The 22,381-nt window shown below is 46.2% G+C and overlaps 1 protein-coding gene across 1 annotated transcript in view; it reads left to right on the top strand.

Moving 5' to 3' along the window:
* Positions 1–5,787: 5,787 nt before the first annotated feature.
* The window catches only part of LOC139201314 (A-kinase anchor protein 13-like), a 68,036-nt gene continuing 51,442 nt past the window's right edge, over positions 5,788–22,381 (top strand). Inside the window, exons 1-9 of the mRNA XM_070830594.1 lie at positions 5,788–5,873; positions 10,401–10,444; positions 14,795–14,960; positions 15,441–15,538; positions 17,177–17,254; positions 17,578–17,791; positions 18,214–18,406; positions 19,561–19,771; positions 20,606–21,419. Coding sequence (XP_070686695.1) covers positions 10,412–10,444; positions 14,795–14,960; positions 15,441–15,538; positions 17,177–17,254; positions 17,578–17,791; positions 18,214–18,406; positions 19,561–19,771; positions 20,606–21,419 — 1,807 coding nt within the window. The 5' untranslated portion in view covers positions 5,788–5,873; positions 10,401–10,411. The remainder of the gene's footprint in view (positions 5,874–10,400; positions 10,445–14,794; positions 14,961–15,440; positions 15,539–17,176; positions 17,255–17,577; positions 17,792–18,213; positions 18,407–19,560; positions 19,772–20,605; positions 21,420–22,381) is intronic.

Raw genomic sequence — 22,381 nt, 5'->3', positions numbered from 1 at the left:
GTTGTCACCTGGTCCTCCATTGCTGTCACCTGGTCGTCCTCAATTGTTGTCACCTGGTCCTTCATTTTTGTCACCTGGTCCTTCATTGCTGTCACCTGGTCGTCCTCCATTGCTGTCACCTGGTCCTCCATTGCTGTCACCTGGTCCTCCTTTGCTGTCACCTGGTCCTCCATTGTTGTTATCTGTTCCTTCATTGTTGTCACCTGGTCCTCCATTGCTGTCACCTGGTCCTCCATTGCTGTCACCTGGTCGTCCTCCATTGCTGTCACCTGGTCGTCCTCCATTGCTGTCACCTGGGCAACGCTGCTAATAAGATGTGGAAGGTTTAATCAGAGCAGCAGATTGTTCTGCTGTTGGCTGCAAAACCCCCACAATAATCCTCATGTCCTCCCCCATTTGAGAAGGTGAAGAATGTGTGTATGTGTGCTTAACCTTTTTTTCCTGGACCGTCTTTCCAAACATGGGCCGGTAACAGCCCGAGCTTCAGGATGTATCGATGGCGACCGTCTGGGACTTCACTCTGAAGCTGGAGTCTGGTTTTCTGTTGATTTGCTGTTAACTTGGCAGGCTAGTCTGATTAATTTGGCGATAGCATGTTGCTCAGCTAATGTTTCCCCTTCAGTGATGCAGACCTGATGCAGAGGTTGGTGGGTGGTGCCTGCTCAGGCTTGTGGAACCCAACCAATCAGAGCAGTGTGGACTTTTCGGGAGGAAGGCCGTAAAGAGACAGAAGTTAAAGTGGAACGCCATCGTTTCAGGTTTTATTCCGTCCTCAGCGCGGTTGTAAGACCCTCGGGAAGTGTTTTAGAAACTTTTTAGGCAAGGATTGTTTTGCCCGTCTGATTATTGACTTGCTCAGATTTTATTGATTTGACCTGGCCTGGTGCCACCGATTATAAAATAATGTTGATATGGTGGTGGAATATACGATTGAAAACCTGCACGGGGGCTTTTATTTTGAAAACTGACTAGATTCCCTTTGCCATTTGTTTGTTTCACTTCTTGACCACCTCATCTGCTCTGTGCTGGTTGACATGGTCAGGCCAGTGCTGAAAATAGAACTGGCGCATATCTTAAGCTGAGTGGAGCGCCGAGCCACTTCTGGGACACTTCTGGAACTCACCGTGGCGCTCCCGGTGGGGGTTAAAACGTTGTCTAGAGTGGGCGCCATCATCTCCTGCAGCTGTGGTGCAGCCAGAACACGGTGCCCCCAGTTGGTTTTAGCCTTGAACAGAGCAGTATGAGATAAATAATGTGTGTTTTGAAGATTACAGAGAATATTGTAGCAGGGCCCAAAACACAAGTATGAACCTGTAACTCAGCAGAAATCTCCTTTAATGTAAACTAATGCAGAACAGCACTTGCTTGGCCCCTAGTATTACTTCTATTGTACCACAATACCTTTGTGGTTCACTTTGATTTCACAATTTACAATTTAATTCATAGTGTGTGTGCCTTTAAAATGGGTTTATTTCTTCTAAACTAAAAATACCAGCATTCACATTGGAATTCACTTGTAAACTACATCTTAGCCAGTCAAACAGTGCATCAAGAATGGTCCTTAATGCATCACCATGGCAGACGATGCATGCTAATCAGCAGTATTTCTTCACACACACATACACACACACACACACACAATTATAGTTAGATACTGTGAGTAACTTGATGACAAGCCTCAAACAAATTTGGCAGTTGTTGTCAGGACTCTGCCAAAGATTGTCAATGAGGTAAAAGAAGCATCCCTGTGTAACATTGCTGTACAATTGAGAGTGTCTTTGTAATCCCAACAATGGGCGCCTAGTTATAGTTAAAAGTAGGGGTGCATGATTAGTGATGAGCAAGTGGACAGAAACATTTTTATTTCATTAACAACTTAAAGTCCCATTTTCTACAATACAGAGCCTCCAGTCATGACCAGAAAAGCTGTTCTTTCAGTGTAGAGCTCAGTTTACATTGCACCACAAACGGACGACATGGAGGCAGAGAGCTGTCCGACGCACAGCAGAGGAGGGTTGCCTCCGTGTAACAACTAAACATGTGGGACACTACTCCCCTAAATAGGACGTATCACAGGTACGACGTGGGAAATGGAGATATTTGTAGTCCCTCAGCTCATGGATCCCTTTGGCTCAGCTGTTAGCCGGAAAGCTAATGTTATGCTAGCAAGTGTCAACGTAAATAAAATTAAAAAAGTAAAATAAAGTAAATATAATGTCACAGCATGTTTAACAACAAGACTAGCTAGGGAACCAACTGTGTCACTGTCCTCAAATAAATATGAGGATTTTCTCGGACAAATGAGGCCATTTGTGACGGTACTGTGGCTGCAGCCTGAAGCACACACTTCAGTGTGAGATATGAGACGGTCGCTTGTGTTTTTCAGGATCACAGACAAAAGCGCCAGATCACAGGCTCTCCCCTGTGAATGCAAACTGTGATCATGTGATCCAAAGTGTCAGTGAGGTCAGAGGGGATCAGTCTACTTCCCGCATCATATGGTGTTCAGAGGATGAGACACTGAAGGACCAGCGTTACACACAGTTTATCATTGTGTTCCGTTATAGATTCAGCAGTGAGCGACTGATTGATTCATAATGCAGATATTTTATAGTTTGTGAGGACAATACGCAAAGCTACTAAACACATCTGGACATATTTCGGTTTGACTTCGCCCTCCACAACGGATCGGTATAGCGCCTGCATTACTGCTGACGTCGCACGAATCCGACTGTCCATCTCGCCCTCCATTTTACCCTCACTTGTGAACAAGACCCCAAGATACTTTAACTCCCCCACTTGGGGCAGCAAGTCGCTCCCAACCCAGAGGGGGCAATCCACCGTTTTCTGGCAGAGAACAATGGCCTCAGACAGCTTCACACTCAGCTGCAAACCACTCCAGCACATGCTGATGGTCATGGTCTGAGGAAGCCAACAGAACCACATCGTCTGCAAAAAGCAGAGATGCAATTCTGAGGTCTCCAAACCTGACACTCTCCTCACCTTGGCTGCACCTTTAGATCCTGTCCATGAATATCACAAACAGGATCGGTGATAAGGGGCAGCCTTGGTGGAGTCCAACACCCACTGAGAATGTGCTTGACTTTGTGCAGAGAATGTGGACACAGCTCTTACTTTGGTTATATAGGGACCAGATGGCTTGTAGCAACGAACCCAATACCCCGTACTCCCGCAGAACCCCCCACAGGATTTGCCAAGGGACATGGTCATAGGCCTTCTCCAAGTCTACAAAACAAATCTAAACTGGATAGCAACCCTGCAAGAGCTGGTCCACTGTTCCACAACAGCGACGGCTTCTGCATTGTTCCTCTTGTATCTGAGGTTCAACAATCAGATGGAGCCCATTTAATTTCAATTTGAATGATATTTTGTGGAAATCAAAGTAGTTAAACCAGAAAATGTATAACCAATGTTAGCTAACTAGGTGTTAGACCTGCTGCTCTTATTTGTGCTCAGTGTGTTCTGCCTATGGCTGTGTGTGGCCTCACTCATGAGCATGTGGCCCAAATTCGACAATCAACTGATAAGTATGTCTTGGCAAAGTAAATTAACTTTGAGGGTCCCTGTCTCCTGAATGGATGGTCATTCTGATTCATCAAACCATGCACTAAAACTATGAGGCTGACATGTTGGAAAACGTAAAGGGGTTAGGCCAGAAAGGGAGGGATTTCTGATAGAATACCCCAGCTGCAAAAAATTGTTCTGTGTCGTGCTCTCTTGTCAAAACCAAAGACTGTAAATATGACGCAGAGGTAGCCACCGTGATGTCACCCATTGGTTCGTGGACTGGTTTGTGCTTTTAAGCCTCATGTTTCGCTTTAGGGGGCATCGCCAATCTTCATTTCTTGGTACCGAAGTGATGTTTGGTTAGTCGCAACGTAGCCCTGCCCTAAATGAACATCCTGCTGTGTTGAAGAAGACTGTAAACTAGCAACGGAGACCATAAACTCATCAGGAAAATGTTCACTGAGCTGATAAATCAGAGAAGTCAGCTCATTTTCTCATTGACTTCCATCCAATCAGATTTCTGTTTGGAGCCAGTGGAGTCGCCCCCTGCTGGACATGAGAGAGAGTGCATCTTTAAGGCTCTTCAGCATCGGCTTCACTGTTCAGACCCAGAGGCTATTTCCACTGCTGTTGGTCAGAACTCCTGAGAACGTGACTCTGACTGGTGGATATGGGCTGATAATAAATGCTCCTCCTCTTCCTCAGGTCACATCTCCTCAGGCAATCTCTACCTCCTTTCTCTCAGCACAGGCGCTGTACACGGCCACCTTAAGTGTCCTGTCCGTTATCATGACACACTAGCTGGCTTTCACATTAGCTTTCACATTCAGATGCCACACACTGTAACACACACACACACACACACTCACTCACAAGTCAGATGGCGTGTAGTCTGTGTCTATGTGGGGTCAGTAAGTATTTGCTCATACTGACACATAGTACAGTACACTGTACATAGTTGAAGGAATGGAGGCTGTGGAACAGTTACCTTTACCTTCTGTGTTCTCTCTCTGTCCAACCTCCACCCAACATGGACCCCGACAGAAAGCCGCCCACCTCTGAGCCTGGTTCTGTTGGAGGTTTCCTCCCATTAAAGAGGAATTTTTCCTTCCACTATGGCCTAATGCCTGATGCTTGCTCATGTGGAGATTCTTTAATCCTTAATTTTGAATTCTTGAATTGTTGGGTCTCTGTTAAGTATAGATTGTGGTTTAGACCTGCTCTTCATGGAAAGTGTCTTGAGGTAACAGTCGTTGTGAATTGGCACTATATGAATAAAGATTGACTGATTGACCTTCCTGTGTCCAGTGCACTCTGCACTTCTACCAACTGCTGCCCACTGTATCAGCAGCTCATTGTTCTTGTCTGAAGTTTCCATTTCTATATTTAGAGTAGCTTAAGACCTGATGAAAGCTTCCTGTGTTTCTGACTAGAACACTAAGGTTTTTTTTTTACTGCCTTTGGATATAGAAGCAGTATGTGTCTGTAAAAGCCACAGCATGATTTGCTGTCTTTTGGTCCCCAAACCACACATTCTGACGACATATGAAACAATCTGCTGTCACTGTGCAGAAGAGCAGAAGTACTGGAGCAGAAGCATTGGAATGAATGGAGTGGAGCAGTGTTTCTGCTCTTAACAATAAAGAAATAAAAGAAATCTCAAAAGAAAACAAAACATCCGGGATCAATCATCACATCCAGAGCCTTGGAGATTCATCCACGGTGCACTGTCTGTTGTGTCGCCCATGGTAGACTGTGTTTTCTATGTTATCTAATGTAGCCTCTGTTGAGTTGGCCTCCCCCTCCCAGATAGAGAGCTGAAGTCTGTTGTGTCGTGCCATAGTAAATAAGAGATCAAAACTAAAACTGTAGCAAAGTTTGAAGGAGTAGTGGCTGCTGCGTCAAACAGGCTCACCTGAATGCTCCGTGGTGTGTGGTGGTCAGAAGACCACCGTCTGTAATCTGTTATTTTCTTCAACTTCAGTCACACATTACCTACAGCAGAAATACACACATTTTTGGAAAACTAGACGGGGGTTTGGATTCGGAGCAGCAGAGCTTGAGATGATCGCTGCTGAGGCTGAAAGTAAACAAAACACAGCTGTGTTGATTCCGTTCATTTCATTTATTGCGTTACGTTTTTCAAATTAATGACAGAATGAACTTGTTGATTTTGACAGTACTAATATATAGCACTGAGTTATTTTCTCCACTTTATTTCAGCGATTGGTTGAACCAGACCTCAGCGACTGTGTCACCAGACCTCCGCGACTGTGTCACCAGACCTCAGCAGCTGGTCGAGCATCAAAGCAGCATTCAGTCACGTGTTGGATGAAGAAGGTCCGGTCAGGTCAGTGTTACCACTGCAGCTACATGAGGAGATTCCTGCTGAAGTGTGTTCCACCTGAGTGGAGCATGACATTTTAAGGTCTTGTAACCTTCAGCTCTGCTTTTAATTGTAGATCCTCATTTTTACACCAAAAAAAGTGCTCAGTTTTGGTGTAAAAAATATGCTAGTGCCCTGAAAAAAATTGTGGCAACTAATCATGGAAAAAGTGGGGAACAGAGGGTCATCCATGAGTTGCTTCCTCTGCAGTGTACAGAGTAAGGAACAGTGAGCGCTCTCTGCTGGTAACTCATCAGTGAGTCGCTCGGTGAAGGTGCTGTAAGTGCAGCGGGGGAAGGCAGAGTTACCAATGCTAGAGGCTCAGTGGTTGATGACTGTCAGCCATCAGCCCAAGGCCCTACTACTGAAATGCATATGAGCTATTAAAGTCCAGGGCTCTATAAAATTATCAAAATGAATTCATTATCATCATAGAATAGGGGCCATGTGCACATTTCAAGAGATTACTTCCCCAAACCATGACACAAAAGAGGACAGAAGAGTGAATGATTCCTACATGTGTGTTGACTCAGCTGAGAGAACATTCAATGAGAGAAGTTGATGTACAGGAAAAAAATACACACACAATGTTGAAATGAAGCCTACACCCTTACAGTAGGTGCATGCACAAACTGTGTACACCTGGATGTAACCCTGTTACCTTTTGCATTATCCAATTGTGCACAGTATAAAATGAACAAAAAGACAGGTTTACTAGATTTATTGTAATGGAGTGAAACATATATAAGAGAAAACAGTCTGCTATTTACACTCAATATAATAACTGTGGAAAAACCTGGAACCCGGCGGCTGTGGCTCAGAGGGAGCGCGGGTCGTCCACCAATCACAAGATCGGTGGTACAGCATGACACTGAACACCTAATTGCTCTTGAAGCACAGCTTCAGTGTGTGAATGGCAGGTTGGCAGTCTCCCATTGGTGCTTGAATGGTGTGTGAATATGAGAATGTAGTGCATCAAGCACATAATTCACACATATTCGTATTCATACGTTTTATGGATTTCAAAAAAGTGTTTGACTTTGGCATGTAGGATTCTGCTACAGACTTCAACAGTGTGGTGCAGCAGTGCCATCAAGAATGTTAAACCTACTTGGTAAGACCATGCCAGACCATGGTACAAAAGTCAGTATCAATCAACCAATCAACCAATCAATCAGTCAATCTTTATTTATATAGTGCCAATTCATAACAGTGTTATCTCAAGACACTTTACATAAAGAGCAGGTCTGGACCAAACTCTTTAATTAGAGAGAGACCCAACGATTCAGGAATTCAACATTAAGGATTCAAGAATCCCCACATGAGCAGCATCAGATATTATATTAGGAAACAGTGGAGGAAGAACTCCCCTTTAACAGGAAGAAACCTGGAACAGAACCAGGCTCAGATGTGGGCGGCTTCTGTCAGGGTCTGTGTTGGGTGGAGGTTGGACAGAGAGAGAAAACAAACAGCAACCAACATACTAACAGCAGCTATAGTACTGACAATAGGAGTGTGACTAATAAATTAGCGCGATGTTAGCACTGAAAAACATGACAATAGGTAATATCTGAATAATAACAGGACTAATATCAGTAAAAAGTGTCGGTGGCTGACGATCCTCAGCAGTGATTCATGAAGCCAGAGAACCACAGCAGGAGAACCAGGACTAGGATCCACAGGAACCTGAGAACCACAGCAGGAGAACCAGGACCAGGATCCACAGGAACCAGAGAACCACAGCAGGAGAACCAGGACCAGGTTCCACAGGAACCTGAGAACCACAGCAGGAGAACCAGGACCAGGATCCACCGGAACCTGAGAACCACAGCAGGAGAACCAGGACCAGGATCCACAGGAACCTGAGAACCACAGCAGGAGATCCAGGACCAGGATCCACAGGAACCTGAGAACCACAGCAGGAGAACCAGGACCAGGATCCACAGGAACCTGAGGGATGAGAAAAGCACAGAAAGGCTCTGGGGAAGATAGCAAGTTAGTAACAGACATTAAAGAGACATGAAGCATCAGGATGGAGGGGAAGAGGAGGAGAGAGGAGCCCAGTGCATCATGGGAGTCCCCCGGCAGCCTATAGCAGCATAAGTAGGGGCTGGTCCAAGACCTGATCCAGCCCTAAACTATAGGTTTTATCACTAAGGAAGGTTTTTAGTCTACTCTTAAATGTAGAGAGGGTGTCTGCCCCCCCGAACCCAAACTGGAAGGAGGTTCCACAGGAGAGGAGCCTGATAGCTGAAAGCTCTGGCTCCATCACTACTTTAGAGGACTTTAGGAACCACCAGTAGGCCTGCAGTCTGGGAGCACAGTGCTCTAGTGGGGTAGTACGGTACTATGAGTTCTTTAAGATATGATGGAGCCTGATCATTAAGAACCTTGTAGGTGAGGAGAAGGATTTTAAACTCTATTCTAGATTTTACTGGAAGCCAATGAAGAGAAGCCAGTACAGGAGAAACATGGTCTCTTCTCTTAGTTCTCATCAGAACACGAGCAGCAGCGTTCTGGACCAGCTGGAGAGTCTTTAAGGACTTATTGGAGCAGTCTGATAATAAGGAACAGACATAATCCAACCTGGAAGTGACAAATGTGTGGACTAGTTTTTCTGCATCATCTATAGACAGGATGGGCCTGATTTTAGTAATATTACGTAGATGGAAAAAGGCAGTCCTGGAAATGTCTAACGTACTATGTCATGTCTAACTTTAGTGTGGACAGAGGACTCATTGTTAATGTGTACAAACTGAAATTGATCTAATAAATAGGACTTAAACCAGCTTAATGTTGTTCCTTTTATGCCAATGAACTGTTCCAGTCTCTGTAACAGAATGTGATGGTCAATGGTATCAAACGCAGCTCTCAGGTCTAACAAGACCAGGACAGAGAGAAGTCCTCTGTCTGATGCCATAAGGAGGTCGTTTGTAACCTTCACCAGTGTCTCTGTGCTGTGGTTCGCTCTAAAACCTGACTGAAAATCCTCAGATAGACTACTGGAATTTAGAAAATTACACAGCTGGTTGGCTGCTACTTTCTCCAGGATCTTTGAGAGAAAGGGAAGGTTGGATAAAGGTCTATAGTTGGCTAATACACCTGAATCAAGAGTGGGCTTTTTCAGAAGAGGTTTAATTACTGCTACTTTATACTAACAGGCTACATACTTCGTGGTATGTAGCCTGTTGATGATAGAGGAGAGGTCCAGACTTTAGGTAATGCTGGTGTGATCCCTTCTGCAGAACATTTAATACACTCTCTCTAACCCATGCACACCAGGGGATTTATTATTATCTTTGCCAAGTGTACATTTATTCACATTCATTTATTTCTACATTTATTTAAATATTTAATACATTAGATTTTGGTCCTTTAAACCCTGCATATACAGATGCCTCTTTATGCCAAGGTTGCACACCATTGCAGTGTAATCTGCAGAGTTGCTATTTAAATTGTCTAGTCTACACATTTCTTGTGTGATTTCCATGTCTTTCGTGTCAATCTACACAAAATCACTGATTTTGCCCGAAAAATCACATGCTGGATAAGTCTATGACTAACAACAGGAAGTCAGTCCCATGTGACAAAGGTCATCTGATTTGCTTTAAACTTACATGCTGTGGGCTCCACATGATGCACAGCAACATGACGCAAGTGTCTAAGTGTGGACACAGGAAGGGATATTCATCTCACCTCCATTCAGGCAGTGCGCAATTCGGAGGCATGTCGACTGATCTCCACTAGCAGCATCATAGCTGCCAGCACACCACGATGAGCAGGAGGGGTGAGGACCTGTTCCATCCATAAAACTGATGGTGACACCTCGCCATTGTAATTTATGTGAAAGTATTCCTTTAAACTTTGTTTGAGTCCTTTTCTAGGGGTGTCAAACTCAATCAAAGAAGGGGCCAAAATTTAAAACACAGTCTAAGTTGTGGGCCAAACGGACTTAACATTTATTGAAGAGTCTAAACGTGACTATGTTTTACCAGAAATATGAATTTAAGCAGCCAAACTTTAACAACTTTTCCTCAATAAAATAAATAAAATTTTAAATTCTTTTTTTCTTTTTTATCCTCATGTTTTGTCTCGTAGTGTCGTCTTATGTTATATTCTTTAATTACGGCTACATTAGCTCCACAAACAAGACACACGGGTTTACACACCCACCTTAAAGGGTTTGGCTAAGTGATGCCAGCGAAAACAAGCCTGCATGAATTACTTTAAGACGGGAAAAGGAGAGTCGCTATGAAGCCGCCTTTCATCAGGGTCAGCATGCCTGCCAGAAGCTGCTTCATATTAACAAGTGGCTACACGAAGAGAATTGATTGGATTTTTTCATTTGTTGTATTGTGTTGGAGCTGAGGGGAGCATTCCTCTTATGCCAACCAACACTGCTGACTTCATTATGTAGTCATTTATAACACGTTGTCTCCTGCAGAATGACGCTCATGTCTCCATCTCCCTGTGCCTTCTCTTCTAGGCTCCTGTAGCATGAAGCTGAACCCCCGCCAAGCTCCTCTCTACGTAAGTATCTATTTCTATCACACAGCATCACCACGACAAGTGGAGCACTGCAGCCAGGATGTGCCCTCAGTGCACGTCTAGTGATGTTTGTTTGTTCGATCAGAATGGTCAAACATGGTTAGTGTGGTTAGCCACACTAACCATGTTTACTTTGGTACTGGCAAAATAGACGGGCACAATACCTGGACAGCAGCTTAATCAAAACAAAAGAAGAGCCTTCGTTTTATGTGTAAAAGGACCATGCATACCTCAGGTCAATCAATGTAAATAGAAGACTGGTCTGTTTGTAGAGCAGATCTCTGTGGCGCAGACACACCACTGTTCTCACTCACTGCTGTAGCCACGTTCACTGATGAATGGTAGTGTAAGTGTTGCATCAGCTGTCCTGTGAATGCTCCACATATGTTACGTGTTCATTGACAAGATAAGCAGACAGATAACGTTACAGCAGACAGGACATATAAAAAATATATACAGTTTAGAAGGGAAGAAGTATGAAAATAGAAACAATATACATAGGGGGAATATAAAGGGGAGATATAAAAAAGATATTGCAGTGTACAAAGATGAAGGTACAAAGATGAATAGATATATTGCACAGTTGGTGAACATTATAGTGCTGTTATTGTCAGTTTTGATGCTTTGTGGTCTACTGGGAGCAGTGCTGGTTGTAAAGTCTGACAGGAGTCTGTCGCTGAAAGAGCTCCCCAGTGCTGTCAATGTGTCCTTCATGGGGTGGGAGTCGTTCCGTCTCATGGATGATAGCTTTGTCATCATCCTCCTCTCTCCAACCACCTACACTGGGTCGAGGGAGACAACCCAGGACAGAGCTGGCCTTCTTGATGAGCTTGTCCAGTCTCTTCCTGTCCACAGCTGTGAAGCTGCCCCCCCAGCAGACCACTCCATATAAGATGGCTGATGCCACAACAGAGTCGTAGAAGGTCTTAAGCACTCCAAAAGAGTTGTCAGTCCAGTTCAGTTTATTGTTTAGGTGAACACCCAGGTACTTATAACCACCATCTCCATGTCCGTTCCCTGGGTGCTCGCCGGTGCCGGGGAGTATGTGTGCGTCTGCAGAAGTCCACGACCAATTCTTTGGTTTTCCCCGCGTTGATCCGGAGGAGGTTCCTCTGGCACCAGCCCACAAAGTCCCGCCTTAGTTCTCTGTACCCCCCGTCAGCTCCATCGGTGATGAGACAATGGCTGAATCATCAGAGAACTTTTGCAGGTGGCAAGTGTGCAAGTTATTGGAAATGTCTGCAGTGTGGAGGGTGAAGAGGAGCCAGGATCGTTCCCTGCGGGGCCCCCGTACAGCAGACGGCTATGTCGGACACACAGGCCTGTGTCCTCTCATGCTGTGGGTGGTTCATGAGGTAGTCCTGAACCCTGCCTGTTAGACCTACATATTTTCCAATGAAATTAGACAGAATAAAGCTATTAGGCATGTATTTTTAGTTTGTTTGCTATCTTTAATTCTGTGCCCCTGCCACTTCAATCATAGGCATGGCATTGGTGACTGATGGTTTTTCAGTCTTTTTCTTGGGTCCAGTTCTGAGATTGTGGCAGGCAGGACGCCAGTGTGTTTCCTTCAGTGGAGATGGGCTTAAATCCAGCCCATCATCACCAGCTTCGCCCTCATCAGGTCCTCCCCTGGCTCCATCTGCGCCGCCTGTCCTCGGTGTTGTCGAGTCTCTGTCTGTGAACCAGGCTGACAGTGGCAGTTGTTGACCTGGCAGTGGGGATGCTGTTGAGATTGTAGTCCACTCTGAGACACTGAGGCACTGTAGGATACAGAGAAGACTTTTTCTGAGAAGTTTTGTCTGTTGTTTGATCATCAGTGTCATCGTTTACTGCATAATATTGCATTTGTTTTGCATGTTTCTTTCTCTCCCTAATTTCTCCTTCCTTCTTCCTCATACTCAGTGCTTTTAATTGCTTTTCTACACCCTCTAAACTTAACTTAACACAAATTTTTCTCTTAGACTTCATCTCCTTTATTCTGAACTGTAGGGTTCGGTTTGTATCTAGTTCAAACTGCCTTGAACTAAATGTTCCTCCTTGAGGGAACACAAAATCCATTACCCAAACCTTCAATGGTTCAACAGCATCAGTGCCACATTTGGTTTTCATGAGAACAACATTTGAAGAGGTTAAATCTGGTTGGTCATTTGACCCTAACTTACTTGATTTACTTGATCTACTTGATTTATTCCCCATGGTCACAGCCGTCTATTCTTCCAAGTGTACTATTGTTTCTCTGAAGACACAGTCGTCACCATGAATCCAGGTTGTTTCCGCTACAACCTTTGTAAAAGCAGCCAAAACCACGGTAAAAACCCTTTCAAGAGGTCCAGCCTCTTTACTCTGTGCCCCAAAATGGCAAAGACCAACTGTGACAATGAAACGTGGCCCAATACTATTGAGATCCCAGTGGTGATGGTCCAGGGCCCGAATGATCAGTCCTCTCGTCTCTTAATCTTTGATGAGGTAGATGCTGGAAGTTTTCTCCCCCAGGATGATCAGTCACAGAACGTTGCAGGCTCCGGATCCAATCAGCCAAGGGATCCCTCTTCTGACACCAGGTTTATGGTGGAAATTCTTCTTTTGTGAGAAAATTAAATAAAGACATTGAAACAGAGTGTCTTTTTAAGAATTATTCTTTGCAAATAAGGTCAGACAATCAGACAGACGGCATAGCAGTCTGGAAAGAGTGTGGACATCCTCAATGTGTACAACAGGCTGTGTGTGAGTGGGTGGGTGGGTGTGGGCATGAGGGAGTGATCTGAAACATTCCTGTGTGCTATTGTTAGCTAGTGTGTGTGTGTGTGTGTGTGTGTGTGTGTGTGTGTGTGTGTGTGTGTGTGTGTGTGTGTGTGTGTGTGTGTGTGTGTGTGTGTGTGTGTGTGTGTGTGTGTGTGTGCGGGTGTGGCTGTTAACTGCATGTTCAGCAATAAATGTGTGTGTTGTGCCATGTGCCACAGAGGTGATGGGCTGCAGTGCAGGAGCTTTATATAAACACACACACACACACACTTAAGGCAAGTGTAGCCACCTGCCACTTCATGCATGTTAAGTCAATTATTGAAAGCAATTTTGCTTGTAAACTTTTCGGAACGAATAATAAAAAACTATTGTTACCATCCTGAAACATTTCCACTCATTCAAGATGTCAGATATCCCACTTATATATTTCAGCATAGCCTGGTCTTTATCTCTGCTGTGGTGTCTCACACAGGGCACCAATCAGCCACCAGATGCTGTTCACTGCACCATGGATGTGCCCACACATGCAACATGTCCAGTGTTTTAATGGGAGTTCCTCAGTTGAAAGGCTTCTGTTTCCGAGCACCGCTTTCCATGTCTTTCCTCTTTCCCCGTCCTCTGGCAACCAAAGTTGGAAATTTGGCTGGCATACTACTTGCATGTTTATATAAGCAAGGTGGAGGCAGTTGAGGTAACTATATAAGGTTCTCTCATCAGTCCTCTTGGACAGTGAGCTGTCCCATTTACAGGCCGTGCCGCCTCAGCTCACTTTGTCATTCTCTAATTCATCAAACACTGTTGGCACAGCAATGCATAGTGATGGGAAGTTGATTTTGAAGGGCTAGGCATGGTTGAAATATTTTCCACACACATCAGGATGCCAGAAATGTGTAATCTGTCGTGGTTCTTTCACTTGGGTGTGGCAAGAAGGCTTGACTGCATCCCCTAAAAACTTTCTGTTAAGTAGCCTCTATAATTTCTTTTGGAAATTTAGGTATATGGACCATGCCCACACATACTAAAATGTCTCTTGGTTCCATGACCTAAGAAAGTCAGCCATTTTCACATTATATGTGAAATTTTGGTGAATTGTTGGCCGTTTGAAGAGATCATAAATGAATGAACTAGTCTCTGGAGGTTAATCTAATCCCTGTCAAACTAGTTCTGCATATAGAAAAGACCTTAATGATGAAAAGTTGTTGAAGGTCTGTACAAAACTGGAATGGTGTGACTTTGGCAAGGCGTTAAATTCCCATGTGTCTCTGTGAAGCAGGAAGATGTTGGAACAACAACATTTGATCTTTTCATTATATATAAGTTATTGCAGAGCATGTCCAGCAGTGGGCACACAGGCACAAGCCTCATTTGCACTCCCAGTTTGCCATAAAGAGACATAGAAACGTCATAGAGATTGAGAGGTCTGCACATGGAAAAGGTCTACAACTTCCACCATCATTTCTGTGGCTTAGCATGGCCCTGGTTATTTATAGCTGTAACCCTGAGCCTAGCTAGCTATATGTCCACTCTCACTGGGATACACTAAAGGTGTGTGTTTATGTCTCTGCCCGTCCTTTTGTCTCCTCGCAGGGAGAGTGTGTGGTGACTGTTCAGCTTGATGACAACGATGTGTGTTGTGCTGAGGGAGAAGAAGAGGAGGAGCTGGAGATTTATCTGTTATTCTCCGGATCCACTCAAAGACATCTGAGCAGCACACTGCGAGTCAGCCAAGTCACACTGCAGGCTGTGTGTCCAGGTACAACACACACACACGCTCTGAGATGCCATGTGATTCAGCTAACTCACGTCAAATGCCTCATGACTAAAGACATCTAAGACTGGACGAAAGCTCTGGATGCACACCAGCTATTTACATGGACTCACAGTGGGGACAGGTGTGACACCGGTGGTCGTTTTACTTGGATGTGACATTCACAGGCATTAATAGGAACTGTGCACCTAACATTTGCTACACCTGATTACGTAGAACATATGCCAACCGACCAACCGGTACTCTCTGACCCACTCAGGACCTTATGGTCTGTGTCTCAGAAAATCACACACGTCATTATTTATAATGAGCCCCATTGCATGTGTGTGTGGGTTGATGTTGGATATTTGATAGAATTGATATAAAGTCACCTTATAAAGTTATGAGATGTTTTACCACACACATAAGATGAGAAAGAACTTCCCTGTGTGTCTCTGTGTTTGTGTGTGGTGTGTGTGCGTGTAGCCCACAATGTGTGTGAGCAGGTCTTGGTGACATTATGTTTGGCTCGGCCTGGTGGACCAGTGGACACACACTCACAGGAGACCTTCTGCTTTGTACAGGTAACAGTCTCTCCATTAGATACATTAGCCAAATGTAGCAGGTGTGTTTTAGAAACAGCGTGTCCATGACACCAGAGGACGCTGACAGGTTTGTCTTGACGCTGTAACACATCACACCCAGTCACACACGTGTGTGGATGTCTCACGGTGTGCCCTGGTCGTCCTGTGGTCTGCCTCACGGCCTGCCTTACCGCCTGCCTTACCACCTGCCTCACTGTCTGCCTCACCGTCTGCCTTACCGTCTGCCTTACCGCCTACCTCACTGTCTGCCTCACCGTCTGCCTCACCGCCTGCCTCACTGTCTGCCTTACCGCCTGCCTCACCGTCTGCCTTACCGCCTGCCTCACCGTCTGCCTTACCGCCTGCCTCACTGTCTGCCTCACCGTCTGCCTTACTGTCTGCCTTACCGCCTGCCTCGCTGTCTGCCTCACCGTCTGCCTCACCGCCTGCCTCACTGTCTGCCTTACCGCCTGCCTCACCGTCTGCCTTACCGCCTGCCTCACCGCCTGCCTTACCGCCTGCCTCACTGTCTGCCTCACCGTCTGCCTCACTGTCTGCCTTACCGCCTGCCTTACTGTCTGCCTCACCGTCTGCCTTACCGCCTGCCTCACTGTCTGCCTCACCGTCTGCCTCACTGTCTGCCTTACCGCCTGCCTCACCGTCTGCCTCACTGTCTGCCTTACCGCCTGCCTTACTGCCTGCCTCACTGTCTGCCTCACCATCTGCCTCACCATCTGCCTTACCGCCTGCCTCACCGTCTGCCTCACCGCCTGCCTCACTGTCTGCCTTACCGCCTGCCTCACTGTCTGCCTCACCGTCTGCCTTACCGCCTGCCTCACTGTCTGCCTCACCGTCTGCCTTACCGCCTGCCTCACTGTCTGCCTTACCGCCTGCCTCACTGTCTGCCTCACTGTCTGCCTTACCGCCTGCCTCATTGTCTGCTTTACCGCCTGCCTCACCGCCTGCCTCACTGTCTGCCTCACTGTCTGCCTTACCGCCTGCCTCACTGTCTGCCTTACCGCCTGCCTCACTGTCTGCCTTACCGCCTGCCTCACCGTCTGCCTCACTGTCTGCCTTACCGCCTGCCTTACTGCCTGCCTCACTGTCTGCCTCACCATCTGCCTCACCATCTGCCTTACCGCCTGCCTCACCGTCTGCCTTACCGCCTGCCTCACTGTCTGCCTCACCGCCTGCCTTACCGCCTGCCTCACCGTCTGCCGTACCGCCTGCCTCACCGTCTGCCTCACTGTCTGCCTTACCGCCTGCCTTACTGCCTGCCTCACTGTCTGCCTCACCATCTGCCTTACCGCCTGCCTTACCGCCTGCCTTACGCTGCCGGCACACACTGTGCTCAGAGTCCAGGAGATCCAGATGATCATCACCCACCACCAACTTGGACAGTCAGTCCTTTGGTTTTCTGCATCGTGTTTCAGATGGACATTTGAGACACCAGTAAAAAGGTGTAGGCGTGCAGTGAGCTCGGTAACACCGTGGGTGTGAGTCACTGAGCTGGAGAGAGCATGCGGTCATAGTCATGAAAGAGCACTGGTCAATGAGCGACTGGCTCACCAGAAGGCGGCACACACAGTCCGCTCTGGCTCTGACTTTTTCACAGTAATCAGTGTGTGTTGTGTACAGGACATGGCTCTCGACATGGCTCACTTCCTTCGTGACAGCGGCGCTCCACAGGAAGCACTCCTAATGGCCGATGAGCAGGTAAGTAGGAGAGAGCTTCCGGGCTGTATACGCTGTTGTTGCTTGTGATTGGCGAGCTGAGGACAAATTTCCACCCTGGTGGACAATAAGGATATATTCTATATTCTATTCTAAAATGTTTGACACTCATCTTTTCATGCTGCTTCACCGTGTCTCCTAGAAACATGTTCTGATATTGTTGAATCTGGATTTGAATGAATGATTTAAGAGGGAAGAAAGGTGACAAAACTCGAAGAGCAGCATGCAGAGAGAGACTGTTCAGGGGGAGAGAGGGGGAGGACGCCAGGAGTGATTTTATTCTGTTGATATTTGGTGTTTGTCAGATTCGGTTGAAAGAGTGTGAGAGGTTGGATCACCAGTTGGCCCTGCAGCACCTGACCCTGCCCCACCAGAGGGCCACACCAGAAGCCCCCTCTCACACGCACACAGATGTGGACAGACAGATGGACGACTTAACTCTGGCTGTCAGGGCCACGGGCACAGAGACACCCGAGGAAACGTGGATAGACGTGTCCACACTGCTGCACAGCAGCTCCGGTGGGTTACAATGCTTTTATGTTGAAATCCAACAGGCAGGTTGGAAAGCAGCTGTTAGCTCCATGTGTGACTCCACTGTCTGCATGCTCCTCATGTTACGTCCTACCAGGCCATTAGCTGAAATAAATGTGCTTTATCATCATAAGAGATTCATTCGGGATTCATTCATGCAAACAATATTGAACATTTTAAGAAGCAAATGAGGAAAGATGTGAGTGGCACTGATCACTGGACTCACGGCATGAATTTGATTAAAGACTAATCAAGTTACATTACTGCCGTCCTGTTCTACTGGGAGCTTCTTGTGATTTGTTCTATTTATTTCATTTCTCTGCCCACCACCAGGGGGCGTGTGCGTCGCCCCACTCTGCCCTATCAGCTGAGTCCGCCCCCTCACCTTTTCTCTTCTTCCTGCCCTCCAGCTGTGTCTCGGTGCCAGCAGCTGTCCAGCCTGCTGCACGTGGCAGCCGGTCTCGGGCTGAGGACAGTGGCAGCATTCCTGCTGCAGCAGCGGGGGGGCAGGGAGGCGCTGACACGGCCCAACACTCAGGAACTAACCCCAGCATGTGTGGCAGAGAGCAGAGGACACCGGCAGCTGGTGGAGCTCTTCACACAGTGAGTACCTGCTGCTGGACTCCTGGCTCAGCACGAGCTGCTTTGGTCTGCTTTCAGCTAGCCAGGCTAACGTTAGTTTTATTGTGAAAGGGCTCTGAATGTCTGTGGAGCTGTAGACACACAGCTTCACAGATGGACCACCAAGTCCAACACGCTTTTAATATGTACTGTGTATTCAGTGCTCATGTACAGATGATGGAGGGAGGCTGGGTCGTGTGAGAGCGCAGGCTGTCTGTAATTGGATGGTTAATTATCAGCTTAGGAAGACTAATGTAAACTAGACTAGACTAAATGTGTGTGTGCTCTCCCATCCACTTTTCTGTGGCAGTTAAATTAGAGTGTAGTGATGTGTTTCCAGCGTGTGCAGGTGAAAACCTCCGTGGAAATATTTAGCGAGGGAGGAACAGCACTGAGTGTGGCACTGGGTTTAGTGAAACACACTGAATGTGTTTTAGCTCCTCACAGATGCTAACATCCCCTGTTCTAGTCTCTCCCTAAGCTTTCAGAGGAGGTAAAATTAACCCACTAAAAGCCAAGCTGATGCAGCTGTAAGGACCCCCCCTGGTTACACAGCAGGCTGCTGCCACAGTGAGTTCATTATATGTTGAGAGCTTCCTGTAAGAGGATAATCTAGCAGAAACTTCCTACATCAATTCTGTCATTATGAAGAGAAACCGGTTTACAACACGTGTGTGTGTGTGTGTGTGTGTGTGTGTGTGCGCACCTTACAGTGGGGTGTGTTTTTGTGTCTTCTGACAGTTACTAGTGACAAAGGTAACTGAGCACCGTGCTGTGTGCCAGCCCCACTGCCTGTATGATGTCACTGCATTAGTATGCCATGTGTATTGTGGAGACAGACAGACAGACAGACAGACACACACACACATGCTGTACATACTGGCTGCTGTGTGTTTGTCAGGACTTTCTGTTTGTGTATTTGTTTGATTTTTTTAGTCTTTTATTAGAAGCTCATTTAGAGATTGACCTTTCACAGAGTCTAAGGGGCGTGATGCTGTGGAAGGTACTTTTTTCTACACGCTGAAAGGACGAGAGCGTCGCTGACACGCACACGGTGGCGCAGGGAGAAAGTGCCGTTTGCTTTGTACATATTTTCAAACATTTGTCAGGTAGATGATTCTTTTGTGTCGTTGCAGGTATGAGACTTCCACAGATGTCCAAGCAGAACCAAAGGAGAAGCTCCACTTTTACCCAGAGGGCCGAATATTTCAGCACCACAGAAGTCTTGGTATCTACACCCTGACATTCCCCAACCTCCACCAGACAGAGGGGGGCAGTGAAGACTCCTGCTTACAGGAGGAGGTGAAGGAGCTGAGAAGACTTATTCACCTACACAGACACAAAAAGGTTTGTTTGCTTTAACTAGAAGGACCCACACAGGAGCATGGTGGTTTCTCAGGGAGGGGCTGAGACAGGCCTGACGACAGAGCGCATGGCCGCCGCCACGCCTGTGGATTCTATCATTTCCACTGGGCCTGTTCATCCTGTTGTTGCACACTCGTTCTAAAGACAGTTGTTATCTTTTCATCCCTGAGAAGATGTTAAATATTAGAAGGAAGCACATTATTAAACACAGATCCACACAGACAAGCATGGTTTGATTCTTTGCACAGGAGTTTTGCTGTTTGTTGCCTCAGTTTAAACGTGAACAGTGAAGGTGAACAGGTGAAATTATTATCTAGACTGTTCATGTAATCATTTTGATTTTTGTGAACTCCAACAACATCTTTTCGATTTATGCTTTGCAATGAGAGGTTCCCAGGAGTCCTGCTCTAGGTGTAGGTGATCCTGTTGACATCACCACCACAACACTTAGACATATGTAATCATACATGGCTTTAATGATTCCCATTCTTCCACTGATTCTGTGGTTCAGAGTGTCACTGTACCATTGGAGCAGAATAGTAACTGTGTGGTCACTCACTGCTAAAAGAAGTCCTCTGTTTGAACCCAGCACTGATGCGTGTACATGTCTCCATGCTTAGATAATGATCTTGCCCCTAAGAAAGATGCTTTTTGATGGTTCCTGTAGTTCAGTTCGGCCCTAAGTCACATAGAAATTGTCATTGTGGTCTCATTTACTTTCACACTACTACTACTACTACTACTACTACTAGTTAGGCCATTTGTGTAATGACGTTCTCCATCAGCACTTCATTTTGGTCTGTCTTCTTCTTGCAGGGAAACTCAGAGTTTGCTTGTACCATAGCACCAACACATACCTCCACGCCCCTGTCCGTCGACGGTAAGCCGGCTGGTCCCGCCTGTTGGCTGCAACCCTCCTCTGATGGCCAGCAAGAAAGCAAGCAGGATGCAGGCCTGGCTGTGGTAATCATAGAGAACTGTGACACAGCAGCAGAGGAACAGGGAAGTCCTCTGTCATTGGAGGAGAGAACGCATGGGGAGGACTCTGCTGTAGTCACTAATACATCCTGTACCAGTGGAAGTCTTTGTAAGAGGCAGGAAGCTGGTGGAGAGCATAGAAGTACACGAGTTGCCAACTCTCCTGCTGGCCGTAACAGGAAAAACAAAAAGAGAACTGCAAAAACCACAAGGCATACAACAAAATCTCCAGGAAGTGACAGAGACACACGAGAGGCCTGTAGAGTGACTGCACAGAGGCCCGTAAAGACAACAGGAAGTAGAGCAGAGACTAATGGAACTGTTTCACCAAGAGGACCAGCAGAGGAATCTGTGATTGGTTACGCCGCAGCCACAAAAGCTCACTGTAGTCCCACAACAGAAGAGACGCCATTACCCATAAAGCCAGTGTCTGCACCAGGTGGTGATGGGAGGTGTGCTGGCAGGAAGACAGTTGCCTTGCCTACCGCCGCGGTAGAAAAACAGGAAGAAGAGAAGTGGGAAGTTGACCTGCTGCGACATGCACGAGTTGTAGAGACAGAAACGGTGATAGCGGAGCAGGGAGACGCTGAGAGTCTCCCAGCAGAAGAAGCTACATTTGACTTGGCTGGGGAAGCAGCTGCAGGGAGCACAGGTACGTCTCTGAGTGCCCACACAGTGGACATTTCCTCAATAATCAGGCAGCGTGGTGCAAGTGATAGGAACTGATTCAAACTTCAATCAAATGAAAAGTTCCATTTGCTTATTCTAAATTGCAGATAAGAGATTGTGCCACATAACCCCCCCTGTCAGATATGATTAGAGGTGGGAGTGCAGGAACACAGTCACACCGTGTTTAAACAAGTTTTCACATGGAAATCTGTGAAATACAGTGTGATTGTGTCATTTTAAGACCCAATCAAACGTGTTTATAAGTAATGAAGAGTTATTGCTCAGATAACTTGAAATGTTTCCTGGATATAGGCTTATGGAAACCATTAATACACACCAGGTCATATGCTTATTTAAACCAAAAGAAATGCAAACCTAGAGGTGTTTGAAGCTATTTTATGCAATAGAAATCTGAGATATTTTCACCTTATAAATGTTCAGACAAGCATGAGCAGACAGTGTTGAGTTGCAGAGTTGGTTTGAGCAGCTTTAAAGGCTTTATTAAAGCTTGTGCGGTAACTTGGGTGTTATTTACATGTCGGGCCATCAACCATGACTGTAGCAATGCATCAGCTTCTAAAACGAACTCAGACAAGTCAAGAAACACCAGTAGTGATGAGGGGTGCAGTAGCTTAGTGGTTAAGGAGTGTATGGTCATCTGACAGCAATCTGTTAGGTAATCAGACAGGCTGGAAACAAACCCCCAGGTTATTCACACTTATTTGGACAATGAAGGTTAATGAAGTGAAGTGATTTCCCAAATGGTTTGTTTCAGATAACATCAAAGCCAATTAACTCCTGGTTCAGTTTTGACCTGTCTCACTGTCATGAGGCAACAAGAGCCCATTGGGTAACTGTTGGTTTGTTTCCAATCTGTCTGATGACCATCTGGCTTTCTTGTAGCAGTGTTGCGGTGTTTCCAGATCTGAGTAATTACCTTGGTGA

Source organism: Pempheris klunzingeri, chromosome 5, assembly GCF_042242105.1.
Source record: "Pempheris klunzingeri isolate RE-2024b chromosome 5, fPemKlu1.hap1, whole genome shotgun sequence".
Taxonomy (NCBI): domain Eukaryota; kingdom Metazoa; phylum Chordata; class Actinopteri; order Acropomatiformes; family Pempheridae; genus Pempheris; species Pempheris klunzingeri.
This window is presented reverse-complemented; position numbering and strand designations above follow the sequence as displayed.